A 21,967-nucleotide genomic window follows, 5' to 3' on the forward strand; every position below is an offset into this window, starting at 1 on the left:
GCCAGGAATCGAACCAGGATTTCCTGGGTCTGTAGTGTGCAAGGCAAACGCCCTATTGCTGTGCTATCACACTAGCCCCTCTTTACAATTTCTTTAAAAAAAAAAAACAACTTAGATTTAAGATTACTTTTCTGTCTCAATTTATTTTAGTAAAGAAAGCACTAATTTGGGGTTGGAGTGATAGCACAGTGGGTAGAGCATTTTCCTTGCATGTGACCGATCCTGGTTTGATCCTCGGCATCTCATAGTCCCTTGGGCCTGCCAGGTATGATTTCTGAGTGCAGAGCCAGGAGGAACCCCTTTGCGCTGCTGGGTGTGACCCAAAAACCAAACCAAAACAAACAAACAACAAATAAAAAACACTAATTTATCCCCATCCTTCACTCCTACCACCCCCTTCAAGATACCCTTTTCTACTGTATTGATGTGCTCTAGAGAAATTTTGCATGCATTGAATTGTTAAAAAAAAAAAATGAATACTGGGCCGGAGAGCTAGCATAGCAGTAGGGCATTTGCCTTGCATGCAGAAGGATGGTGGTTCAAATTCCAGCATCCCATATGGTCCCCCAAGCCTGTCAGGAGCAATTTCTGAACGTAGAGCCAGGAGTAACCCCTGAGCGCTGCCGGGTGTGGCCCCCCGCAATCCCCCCCAAAACAAAAACAAAAATAAATAAAGGTTTTTTAAAAAAAAAGAAATGAATACTGATTTTTCTCACATTGTTCAAGGTCAAGTTGCTTTCTCTTCATAGTTTATTGTACTTCACCTAGAAGTATTTAATGATTGCTACTTATTTCATGCAAAAAAAAACCCCACACACCCCAAATGTCATTGAATTGGTTGATGCTTATACTCGGGTCTGTTCTGACTCTCTGACTTTTGTGATCTTTCTTAGATTGGCAGCCCAAGCAGCAGAACAAATATTATTCATCCTCAAGTTTATGTGAGTATGATTTTCCAGTGTCGCCATGTTTACAAGTGCACCCAAACTGTAGACATGTAGTGCTTACACTCCTTTCAGAACCTAAACACCACCAGTGTGGCCTAAAAACCCAAACAAACAAAAGAAATGAAGAAAATCACTTTTTGGGTTTTTGCTTATAGTTTCTTCTCTCGTGGATGGTAAAGCTTGAAATGAGAAGTGCCAGGTCTGCTGGGATGCACTAAAATCAGATGGAAGACATTGCTCTGGGCCTTGGGCACATGGGGTCTCTGCTGCACTGGGCCAGTGGATATTTGAGCTTTGATGGTGATCACTGTGTCTTTAAGAGGCTTGGGGGCTGCTCCACTAGATTATCAGCCAGCTGAGGCTGTGGTTGAGTTTTAGGTTCCACAGATGTGGTATGGATACCAACATGGCAACATCTACCAAAGTTTAGCAGGGATATGAATCTGGCATTGAATCAGGGTTGGATGCCAACCTTGCATGTGCCCTAATTCCTGCTCTATCTCTCAGCCTGATTGATTCTCAGCCTTGCCAGGGAACTTTTTTGAAGTCTCAGTGCCCAACTTGGAGCACTTCTTCTTTACCTTGTTGAGTTGGTTGGTTTTTATGTACTGCTCATTTGGGGGGGGGGGGTGGAGGGAGGGATAGGTTTTAGGCCACACCAGGCAATGCTCAAGGATTATACTCCTGGCTCTGCATTCAGGAATTACTCCTAGCGGTGTTTGGGGGACCATATGAGATGCTATGAATCAAAATCAGATGGACTACATGCAGGCAAACACCCACCTTGTTCTAGCTCTGGACTGCTTATTGTTAATTAAAAAGTTGTCAATGGGTCCTGAGAGATGATAGCACAGCAGGAGGGCATTTACATGCGGCCAACCCTGGACAAACCCAGGTTCGATTCTCAGCATCCCATATGGTCCCCTGAGTCTGACAGGAGTGACTTCTGAGCACAGAACCAAAAGTAACCCCTGAGTGCTGCCGGGTGTGGCCCCAAAACAAAAACAAACAAGTTGACAATATATAAAGTTTGAATGAAGTGTCATTTGTTTCTCCAATGAACAAAATGTCGTCGTGTTCTGGATACCCTTCGTGTGTGTGTGTGTGTGTGTGTGTGTGTGTGTGTGTGTGTGGTTTTTTTGGGGGGGAGGGCACACCCAGTGACACTCGGGTTACTCCTGGCTATTCTTTTAGAAATTGCTCCTGGCTTGGGGTAGCATATGGGATGTCAGGGATTGAACCCAGGTCCATCCTAGGTCAGCCGCATGCAAAGCAAGCACCCTACCACTGTGCTATCGCTCCAGCCCCTGTTCTGGATAGTCTTATAAGAATAATAGGTTATGGGGACCTGAGAGATACCACAGCACTAGGGTATTTGCCTTGCAAGCAGCTGACCCAGGACCAACGGTGGTTCAAAACCCGGCATCCCATATGGTCCCTTATGCCTTCCAGGACCGATTTCTGAGCAGAGAGCCAGACCTCTGAGCACCTCCGGGTATGGCCCAAAAACTAAAAAAAAAAAAAAAGAAAGAAAGAAAGAAAGAAGGAAGGAAGGAAGGAAGGAAGGAAGGAAGGAAGGAAGGAAGGAAGGAAGGAAGGAAGGAGAAAAAGAAAAAGAAAAAGAAAAAAAAAGAATAATAGTTTAATACCTTTTCTCTGTATACCCAATGTGGGTTTTTTTTTTCTATTAAAAACAAAACCAGGGCCCGGAGAGATAGCACAGCGGCGTTTGCCTTGCAAGCAGCCGATCCAGGACCAAAGGTGGTTGGTTCGAATCCTGGTGTCCCATATGGTCCCCCATGCCTGCCAGGAGCTATTTCTGAGCAGACAGCCAGGAGTAACCCCTGAGCACTGCCGGGTGTGGCCCAAAAAACCAAAAAAAAAAAAAAAAAACAAAACCTAAGTTTCTTAGGGTTGGAGAGATGGTACAGCATGGAGGGTGCTTGCTTTGCATGTACCCAACCCCTGATCGCTCCCCAGAATCCCATATATGTTCCCCAACCCTCCAGGAGTGATTCCTGAGTGCAGAGTCAGGAGTAAAACCCCTGAGCACTGCTGGGCGTGCTCCCCCTCCCAATGTTTCTTGGCACGTTAGAACAGCACAAAATGTGTGTAGAATATGTGAATGAACATATGGAAAAAGAAAAGCAGTGGCTGCAACCCAAGACCAAGAATAAATGAATTTCCTCCCTTCTGCTGTTCCTGAATCTCCCCCAGTGTCCTGTTTCTAAAAGAGTGATTCTTGAACAGAACGTACGTAGAAAGTTGTTGCGAAGAAAGAGCAGCTTATTTTAAAAATCCTTTGAAATGCAAATGGTTTGTTGGTGGGCCTCTCAGTGAATAGCATATGGGCCCGGAAAGTAAGTTTTACTCTGTTCAGTGTTGTCATTGCTCCCGTGAAAGGTACAGCAGTGCCAACATTCTTTATTACACAGTCTGGATCTTATCAAGCCAGGGTAGGGTCTCAGAGCTTAGCGCGTGTGTTTGTGTATGTGTTGTCTGTACTATGCAACCCACTGTGAGACCGTCTCTCACTTCTGTATTAAACTGGCAGAAGGGACATCATGGGCTGTTCTGTCAAGTCTTGCCTTCGCCTTTCTGAGTTTGTAGTTCCATTGGATGGTTCCTGTTCGCCTCTGGTAGAGTACAAAGCAAACCTTTGCCATCTCTTCTGGATAAGGGCAGATGTTGAACCCAAGTACATTACCAATGCTGGATAATTTCCAGCAGATACTTTCTTTCTTTTTGTTTTTGGACCATACCCCGCAGTGTTCAGGGGTTACTCCTGGCTCTGAGCTCAGAAGTTGCTCCTGGAAGGCTGGGGGGACCCATATGGGATGCCAGGAATCGAACCAGAGTCTGTCAGGGATTGGCTTATGTTATCACTCTGGTCCCCAGCAGATACTTTCTTAACTAAAATGTAGGAATTTTGAAAGATTAATATGCTAAATATGGGGGAAGCGGTGTGATTCTCGTATACTTCATCTAGAATACTATTGATACTACTGGTTTTTACTACTAATATTTGCTGTTTATTTTTCTGAGTGGCACACTTTATTATTATCACCTGTTGAGCAATGATGGCAGTAGTTAGTGGCGATGATTTCTAGGCTGTCCTCACCTTTAAGTGCAGTTGCGCCCAATGACCAGTTTCACTGTCGCCTCACAGTCTCACTATGGGAATTTTTATTTTTATTTATTTATTTTTGGTTTTTGGGTCACACCCGGCAGCGCTCAGGGGTTACTCCTGGCTCTGCACTTAGAAATCACTCCTAGCAGGCACAGGGGACCATATGGGACACCGGAATTCGAATCACCGTTTATTCTGGATTGGCTGCTTGCAAGGCAAAAGCCCTACCATTGTGCTATCTCCGGCCCTTACCACGGGAACTTTTGATCAGGCTTTCTGGCTGTTGTTTGTGTGTCTTTCACAAGCATAGTCATGTCCTTTTGGTTTCTGTCTCGAGTGCAGTTTTCATCCCTACCTCCCGTCCGTGTGGTCTTTGCTGTGACCATGGAGGGCAGTGCCCGGAAGGTGATCACCGTGCGCTCAGCCCTCATTGTGAAGAACAGTCTGGAGACGCCCATGGAGCTCCGACTGGACAGCCCTTCGGCGCCAGACAGTAGGTTTGGGCCCGCTGGACCTGGTTTCCTCCCAAATGAGTCTGTTTGGGTGGATATGGCCCTGCCTGAACTTAGCCTAATGCTTGTTTCTGTTATGGCAGAGCCCGTGGTGCTGCCCGCCATCATGCCAGGCCACTCCTTTGCTGTGCCGCTGCACCTCACCTCTTGGCGGCTGCAGGCCCGGCCCAAAGGGTTGGGTGTGTTCTTCTGTAAGGCTCCTATTCACTGGACCAACGTCGTGAAGACCGCAGAGGTGAGCAGTAGCAAGCGAGAGTGCCACTCCATGGACACGGAGAAGAGCCGCTTCTTCAGGTAAGCTTGGCCACACGGTCATCTGAGATTTTATTTTCTCCCTTTTTCTTCATTCTCTGAGGACCCTTAGGGATTCCTTCGTACTTACTTGAAACCGGCAGGTTCTTATTCCTTGTGCGTCCTTGAGCTGGACTTCATAAGGATTCTCATGTTATCCCTGAGTTGAAGGGAGTGGGGAAGCTGTGGCTTATCTAATATTTGTGGGAAGAGCCACCCAACTAAGCCCCCGTGCATGCATAAGACGAGGAATCTGGATACAAGCGTAAAGAGAGGCCAGGGAGGGCAAGAAGGGAAAATAATAAATATTAGCTGCTTTCCAAGATTAGAAAGGAAAATTCTGAGGTTGGAAGCTCCGGAACAGATTTGGGAAATCTGAGAAAACAGCACAGCTCAAAGGAATTTGGAAGAAGGTTTATGTACTTGGCACTGGTTTTTCTGGGGGACTTTATCAAATAACAGAATTTTCTGACTATAGAGACTCCTATTTAACTTTTATGTTTTGTTTTGTTTTTATTTTTTGACCACACCCAGTGTTGCTCAGGGGTTCCTCCTGGCTCTGCCTTCAGAAATCACACCTGGCTTGATTGGGGGACCATATGGGATGCTGGGAATCAAACCAGAATCCATCCCAGGTTGGCTGCGTGCAAGGCAAATGCCCTACCTTCTGTGCTATCACTCTGGCCCTTAACCTTTTTGAAGAGTATAAGTAATATGTTACTAGATTTGATATTGGAAAAACTTTTAAATTTCTAGGTCCTTTTAAACTCCCCCCCCCATGTACTTTATTAGAGACTAACTAATATAACTTCCTTTATAGTGAAAACAAGCTTTTACTTATTTAAATTTATAGAGGAAGTGTAGTAACAATAATACCAGTGTTTATAATTCCGGTGTCTCCTTTACACAGATTTGCCAGTTAAACAGAGCCAAGGGAGAAATAAAGAAACACATAGCTAGAGTTGATGTTGGTCATACTTTACCTGTCAGTAATTTATAAAAAAAAATAAATAAACTTTTAGAAAGGTTGAAATGATGCTGTCAGTCAGCTTATCATAACAGACATTTACAAAATGACCGAGATCTTGAGATTGCATGTTCATCTTGTGTATCTGGGGAAAATTCATCAAGAGAAGCCATATGCTTTTTGTAACACACACAGTAGAGATCTAAGAGAACTTACAGGGGCTAAAGGACTTGCCTGCATCCTTCACATTCCTGGCATCACATATGCTCCTCTAAGCACTATCAGGGCTTACTCCTGAGCACAGAGCCCGAATAGCCATGAGCATGTTGGTGTAACTCGAAAACAAACAAAAAATAAACCAAACAAACAAAATAAAGATTAAGAAAAAAGAAACTGGACAATATCCCTTGCTTATCTTTATTGAGGAACTATGACTTATGACTTATATAGTGTCTTGCAAGCCTCAGTCCAGTACGCCCACCCCAGTGTACCCAGTGCCCTCCATCCATGTTTCAGGCCCCAGGCCAGTAAACTAATCAAGAGGTGTTGATTCTTTCCTATGTATCTTTATATTCCACACATGAGAGAAATTATTCTATCTTTATACCTTTTTTTGTCTTGGTCTTTGACTTTTGGGTCATACCTGGCGGTGAGTAGGGGTTACTCCTGGCTTTGCATTCAGATATCTCTCCTGGCAGGCTTGAGGGACCATATGGGATGACAGGAATCAAACCTGGGTTCGTCCCAAATTGGCCACATGCAAGGCAAATGCCCTACCACTGCTATCTCTCAGGACCCTATCTTTGTACCTTTTTTTCTGACTGCACTCATTATGCTCAAATCGCAAATTACATTATTTTATCCTTTCATACAGTGTATTTTAATAATGTAAAAATTAGGGGCTGGAGCAATAGCACAGTGGTAGGGTGTTTGCCTTGCACACTACCAACCTGGGACACATCCAGGTTCGATCCCTGGCATCCCATATGGTCCCGGAGCCTGCCAGGAGCGATTTCTGAGTGCAGAGACAGGAGTAACCCCTGAGCACCGCTGGGTGTGCCCCCCCCAAATAAACAACAACAAAAATAATGTAAAAAAATGTTCAATCCTTAAACTGAACATTTAAAACTTGTTTTATTGTGATTTATTTTGCTTCTATAGATCCTCTTGAATTGAAGATAGAATTGTAATATTTAAATATATTTACATCTATATTCCATTTCTATTTACAAAATGTAATAAATATTTAAAATTTATATAAATATAAGCGTATCAATAATTTATAATTGTAAATATATTTACAAATAACTTGTGAATGTATTTCTGAATCATTGAACCATTTGTTGTTATGCTTCCTTCCTCATGCTCAGTGAAGGAGAAAAAGACCAAGTTCTGTCAGGCTGACAACTCTCACTCCATTATGTCTTCCTAGGTTTTGTGTGGCCATAAAAAAAGAGAATTATCCAGATTACATGCCATCCAACATATTTTCTGATAGCGCAAAACAGATCTTCAGACAGCCGGGGCATACCATCTATCTCCTGCCTACTGTGGTCATCTGCAACTTGCTGCCTTGTGAGCTGGACTTCTATGTGAAAGGCATGCCAATTAACGGGACCCTGAAACCTGGCAAGGAGGTGGCCCTCCACACTGCTGACACTTCCCAGAACATCGAACTAGGTAAGGATGTGTGCTGGAGTTCTGAGAAAATGCCGGTGAATCTTCAGTGAATTATTTGGTATCAGCATTTTGGATAAATCATGCCATATAATATCTTGGTAACCCAGCTCAAAGGATTTATGTCATCAATAATAAGTCTAAATTTCTGGGGCTGGAGAACAAGCACAGAGCTTGCCTCATTCTGGTTGATCCCAATACCCACATATGGTCCCGCAAGCACCACGTAATAGTTCTCCAAGAACCACCAGGAGGGACCCCTATAGAGTAAACCCTGAGTACTGCCAGGTGTAGCCCAATTTTCTTATTCAGATTTTGGCCACTTAGCTGTGCAGTTATTATTCCCTCCACAAACGGATGAAGTTGTTTAGTTTTTACATTATTTAGGGTTATTTTGACAAACTAAAGTGAGCATCCAGAAAGGCATTAGTTGCATATGTCTTCCCTAGGTGTGTCTCTGGAGAACTTCCCACTCTGTAAAGAATTGCTTATTCCGCCTGGAACCCAAAACTACATGGTCAGAATGCGACTCTACGACACCCACCGGCGGCAGCTGAACCTCACCATCCGAATTGTGTGTCGAGCAGAAGGCTCCTTAAAGATCTTCATTTCTGCTCCATATTGGCTGATTAACAAGACAGGTATGTATCGAGGCTGCTCCGATAGGCCCTGGCCACTGGTCACGGGCATTCAGATTTATTTCTTGGGTTACCTAATTGGAGCCAGTGCAAACAGATGACTTCAGTGGTATAAGCTGCTAAAAAACCTTCTTTCATAGTAAGTGCTTAATCATGGTCAGAACTCAACCCACCACGTAAGTTTCATTTTCCTTCTCTTCCCCGCAGGTGATATATTTTTCCCTTTAACATTTGCATGTGTCTTAGATAGACTTAATAGATTTGTTGTAGACTTTCCCTCTCTTTCCCAAAGGGTTGCCCCTGATCTTCAGACAGGACAATGCAAAGACAGATGCCGCAGGCCAGTTTGAGGAACATGAGCTGGCCCGGAGCCTGAGTCCGCTCTTGTTCTGCTACGCCGACAAAGAGCAGCCAAACCTGTGAGTAAAGTTATTTATGGGAAGGGTAAATCAGCTTCTAGGGCTGGGGGGACCTTCGCAAAGGCTCTAGTTTATCCCTGAAAGCAGAAATCCGCTGTAGATAATAACTCTGCCTTGGCAAGGGAAAAGGACCATGACCTAATGGGACTCTTTTGGGATCCGGTTTCTGTGTTATTTGATAGTGAAAATAAACGATTTGGTGGGTTTATAATGAGAGCTCGTTTCATTTTACACGTATTGAAACAGCTCTATTCATAACCGGGCCGGCGAGGGGCAGCCACGCGCGCTCCCCCATTCCTGGCGGTTCTTTCTCCCGGGACTTCCCAGCGCAGCCGAGCCCCCGCCATCAGGGTGCTTATGTATCTGCCCTTTGGAAAAGCCTTCGCCCCTTTAATCCAGTCCAGGCTCTTGTGGGTCAAGTTTGGAAACTGATCTTGACTGATCTTTTTCCCTGAAAGTATACTCTTCCGTTTTGAGATCTCAGTGGTCATTGCCCACAGAAAGCCTGTCCCCAAGCAGCCGTCACCACCATGGAGATTAAGATGCCCTGTCCTCTTTCTTCATTTATGGCTGGGGCCTTGATTCACTTCGGGTCTTGGCTTTGACTACCTGCCTTTTCACAAACCAGAAGTGTCCCGTTTGTAGTCCTGGTTGCCCAATGTTGTTAAAGTACTGCTCCTGTTTCCTGTGGGGTGGCACTGCTCCCTGGTAGGACTGAGGGGTGCCACAGTGCAGTGGGTGTACAGTGGCCAGGATACATACTAGTGCTGGGATCTAGAGAGGGTTGACACAGGCGGGAGGGAAGACAACCCATTTCTCCAGCCTGTTCTCCCTTTTTCTCTAAAAGAATCATAGTTCCAGGGCTTGACATTCCTGCCAATCTCTTTATCCAAGACACTTCCAGTTTTATTTGCACACAAGATACTTGTCTCTGATTCTTCCAAATCAGTGGTGGATCAGGGAGTGGATCAGTGAGTGAATCAAGGAGGGCAGGAGAGGCGGTCCTGTAGGAGGAGGCCACTAGGCTCAGAGGGAGTTTTCTGTCCAAGGCCACAGTGCCTGCTGCCAGTGGAGGAACTGGAACACGTGTTCAGGAATTGCTTCTCCTGGGCCCGCCACACACCTAGTGCTGCCTGACCCCATGAAAATACGGCTGGATCTTCAAAGGGAAAAGGGGCTGCAAGCAGGCATGTTGCATGTTCTTTTCACTGTGAAACACCGAAGTCGGGGAAGAGTTACTTCACCCTGAATCTTGATTTCTTGGAGAGTTAGTTTACACCTTGTTTTACCCAGAACAAAAATCATCCCTAGTTTCTTTGTATCTTTGTTTACAGTTTGGTTTTACCCAAAATAAAGGTGTTTTACACACACACACACACACACACACACACACACACACACACACACACACACACAAATTTGAACTGGCACACACACATACACATTTGAACTGGTAGGGGCTGGAGTGGTAGGGCGTTTGCCTTGTACCCACTGACCTAGGACGGACTACGGTTTGATTCCTGGGTCCCCCAAACCAGGAGCGATTTCTGAGCGCATAGAAGGAGTAACTCTTGAGCGTCACTGGGTGTGGCCCAAAAACCAAAGAAAAAAATTTTTGAAATGGTAAATAAAGACAGTTAATCAGGTTTTTGCAGGCCCAGAGAAGCCATCTGACTCCCATGATTCTCTCCTAACTGGCTTGGTTTATTAATTCACACACAACACTGCTTCAGTCCAGCTCATCTGGGGTTGGAAAATACACTGTGAAGATTTATTTTGCATTGGAGAAATCATACAAATTGTGAAAATTTTCTCCTTTTAGGTTCATAGAGTCACGTTTTTCTCTTAAACATACTTAGTTGTAGATGTGGGGACCTTCCAAATACAATTGAGCCATGTCAACCTTTCTCATTTTTAGCCTCTTACGAATTGCCTTGCTGTGTTTGGGGCTCTCCAGTCTGTGAAGGGCTCGGATTTTAGGACCTAGTGCTGGCAGTGCTCCTTATCAGTGCTCCTGATTAGAATAGTCCTTGCAACTCTGCCTTGAAGCTGACCTTGTCTCTCTGTCCATCCCCACAGGTGCACGATGAGAATCGGAAGGGGGATTCACCCAGAAGGCATGCCCGGCTGGTGTCAGGGCTTCTCGCTGGATGGTGGCAGTGGCGTTCGTGCTCTGAAGGTCATCCAGCAAGGGAACCGACCAGGACTCATTTATAACATTGGTGGGTTGGACTTGGGGCAGGGGAGAGGCGCTGCCATTGTATTCCAGCTTCGACCCAGAGAGCTAAGCTCGCCATATGCTTGGGCCTGACTGCCAGCCAGCTCTGATTTTCTTCTTTGGCACTGGGTCAGAGATCTGTTCTCTGAGCGCTAGATTGGTATCAGCACTGGCCTGGTCTCTGCGGGGCTCTATGGCGCCACCTAAACACTGCCCCTTTGAGGTCCGGGACTCTGTTTCCTTTCAAACTCACCTGCGTCAGGGAAGTATTCATTTGGCTCGATTCCTTGTTTTTCGGGGGGAATAATAGGAACACTTAGAAGGGTTTTCATCCTCCAAGCATTTCCCACGCATTCATTAAAACTTGCGAGCCCTCATCGGTCGAGGGGCTTTGTTCTCCTCGAAACTGAAGCAGAGAGGTTAAGTGACTTGGCCAGGGAGAATCTGGGTCAGAAGTAGGTTTCCGATTGGGGTGTACACCTGAGAGGTGGGAAATGCAGTAAAATGGGCGTAGTTAACCGGAAGCTGCCAGACCAGCTTACCGGGGTGTGGGACATGGGGAGGAAAAGATGTGGATGCTACATCTGTATGTTCTGGAGTATCTGGAAGACTTTCTGAAGGGCCAGGGAAATTCAGGGTAATATGCTTCAAGTTGAAAATGTGAGCAGCACATCCTTCTTTAGTAAGTGGTTTCCAGGCATCTCAGAACTCTGCTCCAATTGAGAGCTTGAACAGAGCTTGAACATAGATGAAAATTCTCCTGTTTGTTCAGCTTTTTTCAGCAATGGAAAAATGTCTTTGGGGAGAGGGTCTCCTAAGTAATGCTTTGGAGCCTTGGGGGCTCTCCTGGTGTTTTCTTAGCTAATACGGCCCACAGTTCAATGCAGGGGGACAAGGCTTGGCCACTCGGTAGTACTTGGGGGCCTCGAGGCCTTGCCCTCCCCGAGTGTCCATTTCCTATCACCATTGTCCCTATGTGCCTTTCATCCTGCTTCCTATGCCCTCCCTTCTGTGGTGAGCTTTCTCCCAAAGACCATTTCTCAGTTTCTGTTGCCTTTGGGAACTTGTTTCCCTACCATGTTACTTTTTTTGAGGGGGGTTTGGATTTTTGGGTCACACCAGCAGTACTCAGGGGTTACTCCTGGTTCTGTGCTCAGAAATCGCTCTTGGCAGGCTCCGAGGACCATATGGGATGCCGGGGATTGAACCTGGGTCCATCCCTGGTCGGCCGCTTGCAAGGCAAATGCTGTACTGCTATGCTATCTCTCTGGCCCCCCTACCATGTTTCTTTCTGTGTTTCTGTATATGAGGGAGAACAGATAAATCAGTATCGGTCTCTGTTGACTAATTTTATTCAGCTTGGCATGGTACTCACCAGATCCATCCCTATAGCAGCAGATCACAGGATTTCAGCTTTTCTGACAGCTGAGTAGTACCATATATGGTACATACATATATACGCATAGTTTTTTAAAATCCAGATTTCATGTTTTTTTGTTTTGGGGTTTTTATTTTTGTTAGTTTGGGGGCCACACACTGTTGTTCCTCAGAATTACTTGTTGCATGCTCTGGGGACCATATGGGATGCTAGGGATTGAACCTGGGTCAGCCACATGTAAGGCAAGTATCCTACCTTCTGTACTCCAGCCCTAGTTTTCATTTTCTTTTAAAGTCAACAGTTTTATCATTCTCCCTCGACTTGTAGCTATCTGCTTTAAAGTGATATTTAAGATATTTTTTTGGGTGGGGGTTACGCCTGGCAGTGCTTAGGGGCTACTCTTGCCTCAATGCTTAGAGCCACTCCTGAAGTAGTTGAGGATCATGTTGAATTGGGGATTGAAATCTGCCTCCTGCATGCAAAGCCTGCTTTCAACCCTCTTTGGACCTTATTAAGATTTTTTTTTCTTGTTTAGAAGAAATAAGTTTTATTCTCTTCCCTGGCAGAAGATTACATTTGCTACTTTTTTGTGATATTTATTTGCTCCACTCCTTTGATAAGCAAAGTTCCTTCCTGCTGTTTGGCTTTCTGCTGAAATATGTTGTCCTTGATAACAGTTTCCCCAGCAAGCTGCCATGACTTGGCTAAAGCTAGATTTGGGCACATTGCAGGAATCTGGAACTGTGCTTGTTACCATAGTTCTCCTGCAGGGACCACAGGGCTCTTGCAGAAAGCCAAGCTGAGCTATCCAGTCAGTCCAATCAGAAATGTGTGATGGATGCAAGTACAATTATTTGCTAGGAGCATCCATGAAAAGTTCCATGTGGGGCTGGAGAGATAACACAATGGTAGAGCATTTGCCTTGCACGCAGCCAACCCGGAATGGACTGGGGCTTGATCCCCGGCATCTTATATGGTCCCCCAAGCCTGCCAGGAGTGACTTCTAAGCGCAGAGCTAAGACTAACCCGTGAGCACTGCTGGTGTGGTCAAAAAAAAAAAAAAATATATATATATATATATAGAGAGAGAGAGAGAGAGAGAACTAGTAGCCTACTATGGACCCTTTGTACCTGCCATGGCCTCCAAACCAAAGTCAAGACAGAGCACCCCACAATGGTACTAGTTGGGTGTTCTGTAGACATCCTGCTCTGGCTTACATGTTATTTATTGTTTGATTTCTGTTTGGTCACTACGTCTGGCTCAGACTCAGGACTAGGGCCAGAGAGATAGCACAGCGGTAGGGCATTTGCCTGGCATGTGGCTGACCCAAGACAGACCCGGGTTTGATCCCTGGCATTCTATATGGTTTTCCTAGTCTGCCAGGAGCAATTTCTGAGCATAGAGCCAAGAGTAACCCCTGAGCGCCACCTGGAGTGACCCAAAACCAAAGGAAAAAAAAGTTCCATGTGTTTCTTAGGATTGACTTGAATTTTATTTTTATCCAAAGAAAGGCGTGCAAAGATAGATCTTTATAGTACTTAAGGGTCATGAGATCTTAGCATGGATCACCAAGAGAATTTATAGTTTTTTATTTGAATTAAAAAATATTGGATAAGAGAGATAGCATGGAGGTAAGGGCATTTACCTTGCATGCAGAAGGCCGGTGGTTCGAATCCCGGCATCCCAATTGGTCCCCTGAGCCTGCCAGGAGCTATTTCTGAGCATAGAGCCAGGAGTAACCCCTGAGCGTTGCCAGTGTGACCCAAAAACCAATATATACTGGATAAGGAGCTTGAGTGATAGCACAATGGTAGGGCATTTGCCTTGTACAGGGCTGACCCAGGATGGATCTGGGTTCGATTCGCGGCATCCCTTATGGTCCCCCAAGCCAGGAGCAATTCCTGAGTACATAGCCAAGAGTAACCCCTGAGTCACTGGGTGTGGCCCAAAACACACAAAAAAATATTGGATAGGTAACTCACTTCATGTTTGAAAAGTTTTAAGGTACATTCCTGACCTGAATAGCCAGAGGGACATTGCCAGTTAGCTTCTTACATAGCTCCTAAGAAAAGGATTTTCTACATTTTGATCTTATCAGCTGTTGATGTTGAGGCTAGCCAGGGCAGTCAAGATGAAAGCAGCAATGCACAATTCAAAAAAGCCTGCTTTTGGTCTGGAGCAATACTCGGGACTGAGTGCGTCCTTTGAATAGTAGAGGCTTAGGTTTGAGTCTTTTCTCGAACTGCCGGGAGTCACCAATGAGCTTTGAGCCTGGGTAATCTCTCAGCAGAACTGGTGTGTTCTAAACACAAGAAACAAAACAATAGGTCAGCTCTATTTTCCCCCAAATATTGAGACGTAGCACAGCAGATAAACACACATACATGTTACATACACACATATACACACAGATAATTTATCTTGAAGTGCCGGGAGATAATTTTTCTTCTTAAATTAAGTCCATCTTTTTTATAGGCAAACTTGCTATTAATTGAGGCCAACTATGATAATGATTTCTTCCAGCTAATGCTTCTCTGTGTGCCCAGAAAGAAAATGACTGGAAGTCAGAAACTATCATGTCAGATCACACTGTCCGCTAGGTATCAAGATACACTTCATTCCACTTCTTAGATAGAAAGGTTCAGAGATGGTTGCTTTCTGCTCTTTGTTTTAGTTTTGCTTTGTCAGGGGAAGGACATTTTGGGCCACATCCAGCAGTGAGCAGGGAGCACTCACGATTCTGTGCTCAGAGGTCATGGCAATGCTGTGCAGACCTTGCAGTGCTGGACAAGAGCCTTAGCCTTGTCCTCTCTCTCCAGCCATTTTAGACTTTTTGAAGACTTATATTAAAGGAACTTATATTAAAGAAAGATTGTTTTTTCTTTCTCTCTTTCTCCCTCCCTCCCTCCCTCCCTCCCAGCCATCCTCAAGACTTACTCCTACTCTGTGCTTAGGGAAAACTCCTGGCAGGGCTCAGGGGACCTTATGGCATGCCAGGGAGTGAACCCAGGTTGGCTGAATGTAGGACAAATACCTTCCCCACTGTATGCTCACTCTGGTCCCAAGGACACCAGATTTTTCAAATCAGTTTAGGCAAATTATGAAGTCAACAAATTTATATGTTTATAATTGGAATTTTATCTGGACTTTCAGGACATCTGACTATGCTATCCTAAGGTCTTTCTTGGTATTTGACTGTTTTGTTGACTGCTGAGCAGGGCCCTTTTATCTCCATCATGAGATGCAAGGAGTCAGAGTTTACATCCCTGGAGATGCCACTTATGGGCTGGCAGGAGACCTCTCTTCCCATGCTGTATATTCCTCATCTGTGGAATAAAATGGATGGAAACATCTAATCTATAAGGTTGTTAGTAAAAGTAAAACCTAGAGTCTTTGAATAAAAGCTTGATAAGAATTATTATTATTATTATTATTATTATTATTTGGTTTTGGCCAACAAAACTGAAAACATAACAAACTAGCAGTGCTCAGGGCTTACTCCTGCTCAGATTCCTGAATCACTCCTGGCTATGTTTGAGGAACCAGAATGGATGCTGGCAATCAGACTGGGTTAGCTGAATGCAAGTCAATGCTACTCACTGTGCTATTGCTCTGGCTCTATTGTTTATTTACTAATTTTTGGTTTAAGTTCTGATTATGACTTTTTTTATTCTACATGTCTTGTTTGCCTTTTGTGGTTACTGAAAACATTCTATAGTACCTAGCATTGTGCTTGAACTGGGTTCTCCAAAAGAGGACTAAAAGAATATATTAAAGAGAAAGGCTGGAGTGATAGCATAGAGATAGGGTGTTTGCTGTGCATGCAGCCAACCTAGGGCCAACCCAGGTTTGATCCCTGGCATCTTATATGGTCCCTAAGCCTGCCAGGAGCGATTTCTGAGCATAGAGCCAGAAGTAACCACTCAGCCTGGCCGGGTGTGGCCCAAAAACTGGAGGGGGGAAAAAAAAGGGAAGAAAATATTAGAGGATCTGGAGAGATAGTACAGCAATGAAGACACTTCACTTGTAACCCACGTTCAGTTCCTGGACCCTACATGGTCCCCTAAACTCCTCTAGGAGTGATCCTTGAGTGTACATCCAATAAGCCCTGAACATGACTAGGTGTGGCCCTAAAGCAGAAACCACCCCCAAACCTGTAAATAGAGGAACCAGAGAGATAGTAGGTGGCTAAGGCACTTACTTGGCTTGCTTGAAACCTATCTGGGTTTGCTCCCCAGCACTGCATATGTTCCCCAAGACTGCCTAGAGTGATCTTTGAGCACAGAGTCAATAGTAAGCCCCCAAGTGCCATCAAGTCTAGCCCAATCCCTCCAACATAATCCCTTAAGTTCACCGCCCCCGCAAAGATGGTGCTAGAAAAGATTTGATTAAATTATAGGACGAATTAAGTGCTCCAATGTAAACAGATGTGGATTGTATAAATTGTCCTAGTGGTCAGCTGCCTTAGATGAAAACCAAAGCCATGCATAACTGCATAACTCGTGCTGTTTCAGTTACTGTTAATATGATGCACGATTTTTGAAGAAGTTAGGAATTATGGGAATGTTGTATTGCCATGGAGACTTTTTTTTTTTTTTTTTTTTTTTTTTTTTGTGGTTTTTGGGTCACACCCGGCAGTGCTCAGGGGTTATTCCTGGCTCCAGGCTCAGAAATTGCTCCTGGCAGGCACGGGGGACCATATGGGATGCTGGGATTTGAACCGATGACCTCCTGCATGAAAGGCAAACGTCTTACCTCCATGCTATCTCTCCAGCCCCGCCATGGAGACTTTTTAAGATTGAAATAGGTACAGGGAATGATGATCTTATAGCAATTAATTGTCCTCATCCCAAGAAACTAAGTAATAGTTACTTTCGGCTGTTTCTGTCAAGACCATAGGTATTCCTTCTTCGGATTGATAATGGGAATACTTCTTGTTGTTTGTAGGTATTGATGTCAAGAAAGGCCGCGGGCGCTATATTGACACCTGCATGGTCATCTTTGCCCCTCGCTACCTGTTAGACAATCAGTCTTCTCACAAGCTTGCATTCGCACAGAGGGAATTTGCTAGAGGACAGGTAAGTTCTGTTTTTGGTTTTGTTGTGGGGCCATTTTCAGGGCTTATTCTTGGCTCTGTACTCAGAGATCACCCCAGCTGGCTTAGGGGATCAGACAGGGTACTGGAATTCCAACCTGGGTTGATCACAGGCAAGGCAATCTCCTTATTCCAGCTCTAAGACAGGCAAGCTCTGACTATATTTTCTATATTCTATCTTCCTTCCTTCCTTCCTTCCTTCCTTCCTTCCTTCCTTCCTTCCTTCCTTCCTTCCTTCCTTCCTTCCTTCCTTCCTTCCTTCCTTCCTTCCTTCCTTCCTTCCTTCCTTCCTTCCTTCCTTCCTCCCTCCCTCCCTCCCTCCCTTTCTCCCTCCCTCTCTACCTCCCTTTCTCCCTCCCTCTCTACCCTCCCTCCCTCCCTCCCTCCCTCCCTCCATCCCTCTCTCCTTCCTTCCTTCCTTCCTTCCTTCCTTCCTTCCTTCCTTCCTTCCTTCCTTCCTTCCTTCCTTCCTTCCTTCCTTCCTTCCTCTCTCCTTCCCTCCCTCTCTCCTTCCTTCCTTCCTTCCTTCCTTCCTTCCTTCCTTCCTTCCTTCCTTCCTTCCTTCCTTCCTTCCTTCCTTCCTTCCTTCCTTCCTTCCTCTCTCCTTCCCTCCCTCTCTCCTTCCTTCCTCTTCCTTCCTTCCTTCCTTCCTTCCTTCCTTCCTTCCTTCCTTCCTTCCTTCCTTCCTTCCTTCCTTCCTTCCTTCCTTCCTTCCTCCCTCCCTCCCTCCCTCCCTCCCTCCCTCCCTCCCTCCCTCCCTCCCTTCCTTCCTCCCTCCCTCCCTCCCTCCCTCCCTCCCTTCCTCCCTCCCTACCTTCCTTCCTTCCTTCCTCCCTCCCTCCCTCCCTCCCTCCCTTCCTCCCTCCCTCCCTTCCTCCCTCCCTCCCTTCCTTCCTCCCTCCCTCCCTCCCTCCCTTCCTCCCTTCCTCCCTCCCTCCCTCCCTTCCTTCCTTCCTTCCTCCCTCCCTTCCTTCCTCCCCTCCTCTCTCCCCTCCTCCCTCCCCCCCTCCCTTTTTTCCTTTCTCTCCCTCCCGCCCCCTTCCTTCCTCCCTCCCTTCCTCCCTTCCTTCCTCCCTCCCTTCCTCCCTTTCTTCCTTTATTCTCTTAGCTAATAAACCTTGCTTTTCTTCCCATCAGCACCAGAAGTTTTGTTGTATGAGTTGTCGTTCGTATCGCTGGTCCCCTCGTGGAGGGCCAGGCCCAGAGCACGTTCTCAGCACACAATTACTGTTGTCTTGACTTGCTGATTAGAGCCAGTGATCCTGTATGTTTCAGGGAACAGCCAATCCTGAGGGCTACATTTCCACCCTTCCCGGGTCCAGCGTAGTGTTCCACTGGCCTCGCAATGACTATGACCAGCTCTTGTGTGTCCGATTGATGGATGTTCCCCATTGCATTTGGTCTGGAGGCTTTGAAGTCAACAAGAATAATTCCTTCCACATCAACATGAGGTAAGTTTCAGAACAAAGATACAAATGAGCCTTAGATCAGAGCAGAATAGGAAGAGTCAGAAACACCATGTACATTTTAATTGCCAAGTATGCGTGGTAAGTAGTACAAGCTTCTTGAAATGGGAGCATGTTTTTTTTTTCTTTGCTCAAAGACCTTAGACTAGAGCCTGCAGAGTCCTAAGTGCTTGAATGTGGGTGAACAATTCGATAGAATTGGTTAAGAGGAATGTCAGAGACTTTGACCTCGGCTGAATTGCTATGGTCTGAGGTTGCATGTCCAGGGGATAGCACAGTTCTCGTGATTGCTATTCTGAAAATTCTGTTTGCGTTTAGTTGGCAACCCTGATTATCCTTGGTTTTGTCTATTCTTATACTTGTACAAACTTTTTTCTTACACATGATTCTATTCCCGTAAATCATCTGGCTTTCTATAATCCGGCTTCCCCAGGGCCCTTATTAAGAATATTTAACTGCATATCCAACTATATTTAACCATAGTCACATTCATACTGAGCAATATTCAACCGCTGTATGGAATAACTTCTTACTGGTTTCACATCAAAGGCTTTTAGTTTTAAAAAAAATTACTAAAAAAATTTTTGTGGTAACATCTACACATCAGACGAGCAAGATAAGTCAAATCCCTAGAGGCGGTTTTTTTTTTTTCAGTCTTCAAGGCACATAACACCATCTTAACTATGCATTATTATGCAACAAATCTTTAGAAAACTCTCTCTGAACTTCTGTCCCCATTAGGCAACATTTCTCCATTTCCCCTTTCTTGTAAACATTATGCTACTTTCTCTAAGAATTTAACTACTCTAAGCATTACAGATAAGAGGAAGAACTATAATATTTATCTTTCTGTAACTGACTTACTTTATTTAACATGTCCTCAAGATTCATTCATATTTTTGTTTTTGTTTTATTGGTTTAATTTGGGGGGAAGGAGAGTTTGGGCTACACCCAGTGACACTCAGGGGTTGCTCCTGGCTCTGCACTCAGAAAACACTCCTGGTTTGGGGGACCATATGGGATTCCGGGGGATCAAACCTTGTCAGTCTGTCCTAGGCTAGCTTACCGCTTGCGTCACCTCTCCGGCCCCTGGTTTAATTTTTTAAAATAAATTCTCTTGGGGGGGGGGGTGCTCAGGGGTTACTCCTGATTTTGTTCTCAGATTCTGTTCTGTCCTAGGTCAGCCGCATGCAAGGCAAATAAATGCCCTACTACTGTGCTATCTCTCCTTCCTAGTAAATTCTTTTATTGAATCACCACGAGATACGTAGTTATAAAGTTGTTCGTGATTGCGGCCAGAGCCATAGCACAGTGGGTAGGACATTTGCTTTGCACACGGCCAACCCCAGTTCTATCTTCAGCATCTCATAGGGTCCCCTGAGCCTGCCAGGAGTGATTTCTCAGGTTAGAGCCAGGAGTAACCGCTGAGTGATGCGAGGTTTGACCCATAAATGCACACCTCCCCCCAAAAAAAGTTGTTCATCATTGAGTTTCAGTTACAATGTCCAACACCCCTCACCAGTGTGTATTTCCCACCACCAATATCCGCAGTTTTCAACCTACCCTCTGCTCTGTCCTCTCCCCTGCCCTCCCTTTTTTCCCCTTCCTCCCCTTATTCTTTAGACACTGGTTTACAGTGTTGTTTCTGAAGGGATATGTATATCATGCATATCACTTTTATCTCCTTTCAGTTCTTGTCCAGAGTGATCATTTCAAACTCTTTGTTACAGTTGTCTCTCTCTCTGCCCTACTCTACTCCCCTGCTCTTTGTGGCAAGCTTCCTACTAAGGACCCGTTCTCTTAGCCCTCCTCTCTATTGTCTTGGGTCCCATGTTTTAACATGTGTCTGACTTTTTTCTTTCTGAGTTTGGATTATATATGGTTATATGCCATATTTTGTCTGTTCATTCATCTTTCATGGAGAATTGGGTTACTTCTGCCTTTTGACTCTTGAAAAGTGCTGCTATGAACATAACTCCCTGTGTTCAGTTCTTTTAGATATAGACTCAGAAGTTGTGTTGGGTTATGTGGTCATATTCTTTTCTTTTTTTTTTTTTTTGAGGAATTGTGTTACTGTTGGCCTTAGCAACAACACTATTATAGATACCTACCAGCAATGGACAAGTTTCCATTTATTCTTCCATCATATTACTAACATTACTTCCTGATTTGTGTGTTTTGTATAGTGTGTGTGTGTGTGTGTGTGTGTGTGTGTGTGTGCGCGCGCGCGTGCATGTCTTTGTTGCTTTGTTTATGCTGTTAGGCATTCAGATGCATGGGAGGTGACACCTCATGGTTTCGATTCACATTTTTCTAATGACTAGTGATGTTTAGTTTCTTTACATGTGTATGTCTTCCCTGGAGAAATGTTTTTCCTGTCTTTCCTTCAGTTTGAGTTAGCACATTAATTTTTCTGTTGCTGAATACAGGCATTTTTATATACTTTGTATATTAACCTCTTATCAAAGAAATGATTTGAATTTATTTTTTCCTTTTCATAGTTTGATTTTTGCTCTGCGATATATAGAAAAATGATATCTTTGGTATAGTTGAACCTACTTTTTTGTTTGTTTTTGGACCAAGACCGGCTGTGCTCAGGGCTTACTCCTGACTCAGGTTAAGGGGTCACTCCTGGCAGACTCAGAGGAACATACAGGATTCCAGGGATCAGACCTGGGTCAGCCATGTACAGAGCAAGTTCCTTACCCTCTGTATTATTTCTCTGGACCCCCAACTTAGATATTTTTAATTTTGTTGACTTCTATTCTTGTTTTATATCCAAGAAATCTTTGCCAAATTCAGTGTTTTAAAACCTTTTCCTGAGGCTAGAGTGATAGCACAGTGTTTGCCTAGTACACGGCTGACCCAAGTTTGATCCCTGGCATCCATATGATCTCCCAAGCCTAATAGGATTGATTCCTGAACACAGAGCAAGGAGTAACCCCTGAATGCCGCAGGTGTGGCCCAAAAACCAAAACCAAAATCACAACCAAAAAACCCAGTAAGTCTGTCCTATGTTTTATCTAAGAGTTTTCAAGTTGTAATTCTTACATCAAGTCTGTGTTTCATTTTGAATTAATATTGGTATGTAAGGTAAGTATCTACCTATATTCTTTTGTTTGTGATTATCTATTTACTTTCCTCTAGCATCATTTGTTGCTCAGACTTCTCAGTGTCTATGAAATGGTTTTGACACTCTTATCAAAAAAATTATTGGGGTCGGAGATA

At 44.7% G+C, this 21,967-nt stretch overlaps 1 protein-coding gene across 1 annotated transcript in view; it reads left to right on the forward strand.

Moving 5' to 3' along the window:
- VPS13D (vacuolar protein sorting 13 homolog D) overlaps positions 1-21,967 on the forward strand; it is a 279,559-nt gene that overhangs the window by 127,853 nt on the left and 129,739 nt on the right. Inside the window, exons 44-52 of the mRNA XM_049775406.1 lie at positions 894-941; positions 4,420-4,570; positions 4,673-4,883; positions 7,280-7,527; positions 7,974-8,165; positions 8,455-8,581; positions 10,661-10,803; positions 17,126-17,256; positions 18,549-18,724. Coding sequence (XP_049631363.1) covers positions 894-941; positions 4,420-4,570; positions 4,673-4,883; positions 7,280-7,527; positions 7,974-8,165; positions 8,455-8,581; positions 10,661-10,803; positions 17,126-17,256; positions 18,549-18,724 — 1,427 coding nt within the window. The remainder of the gene's footprint in view (positions 1-893; positions 942-4,419; positions 4,571-4,672; positions 4,884-7,279; positions 7,528-7,973; positions 8,166-8,454; positions 8,582-10,660; positions 10,804-17,125; positions 17,257-18,548; positions 18,725-21,967) is intronic.

The sequence above is a fragment of the Suncus etruscus genome, chromosome 6, assembly GCF_024139225.1.
Source record: "Suncus etruscus isolate mSunEtr1 chromosome 6, mSunEtr1.pri.cur, whole genome shotgun sequence".
Lineage (NCBI taxonomy): Eukaryota > Metazoa > Chordata > Mammalia > Eulipotyphla > Soricidae > Suncus > Suncus etruscus.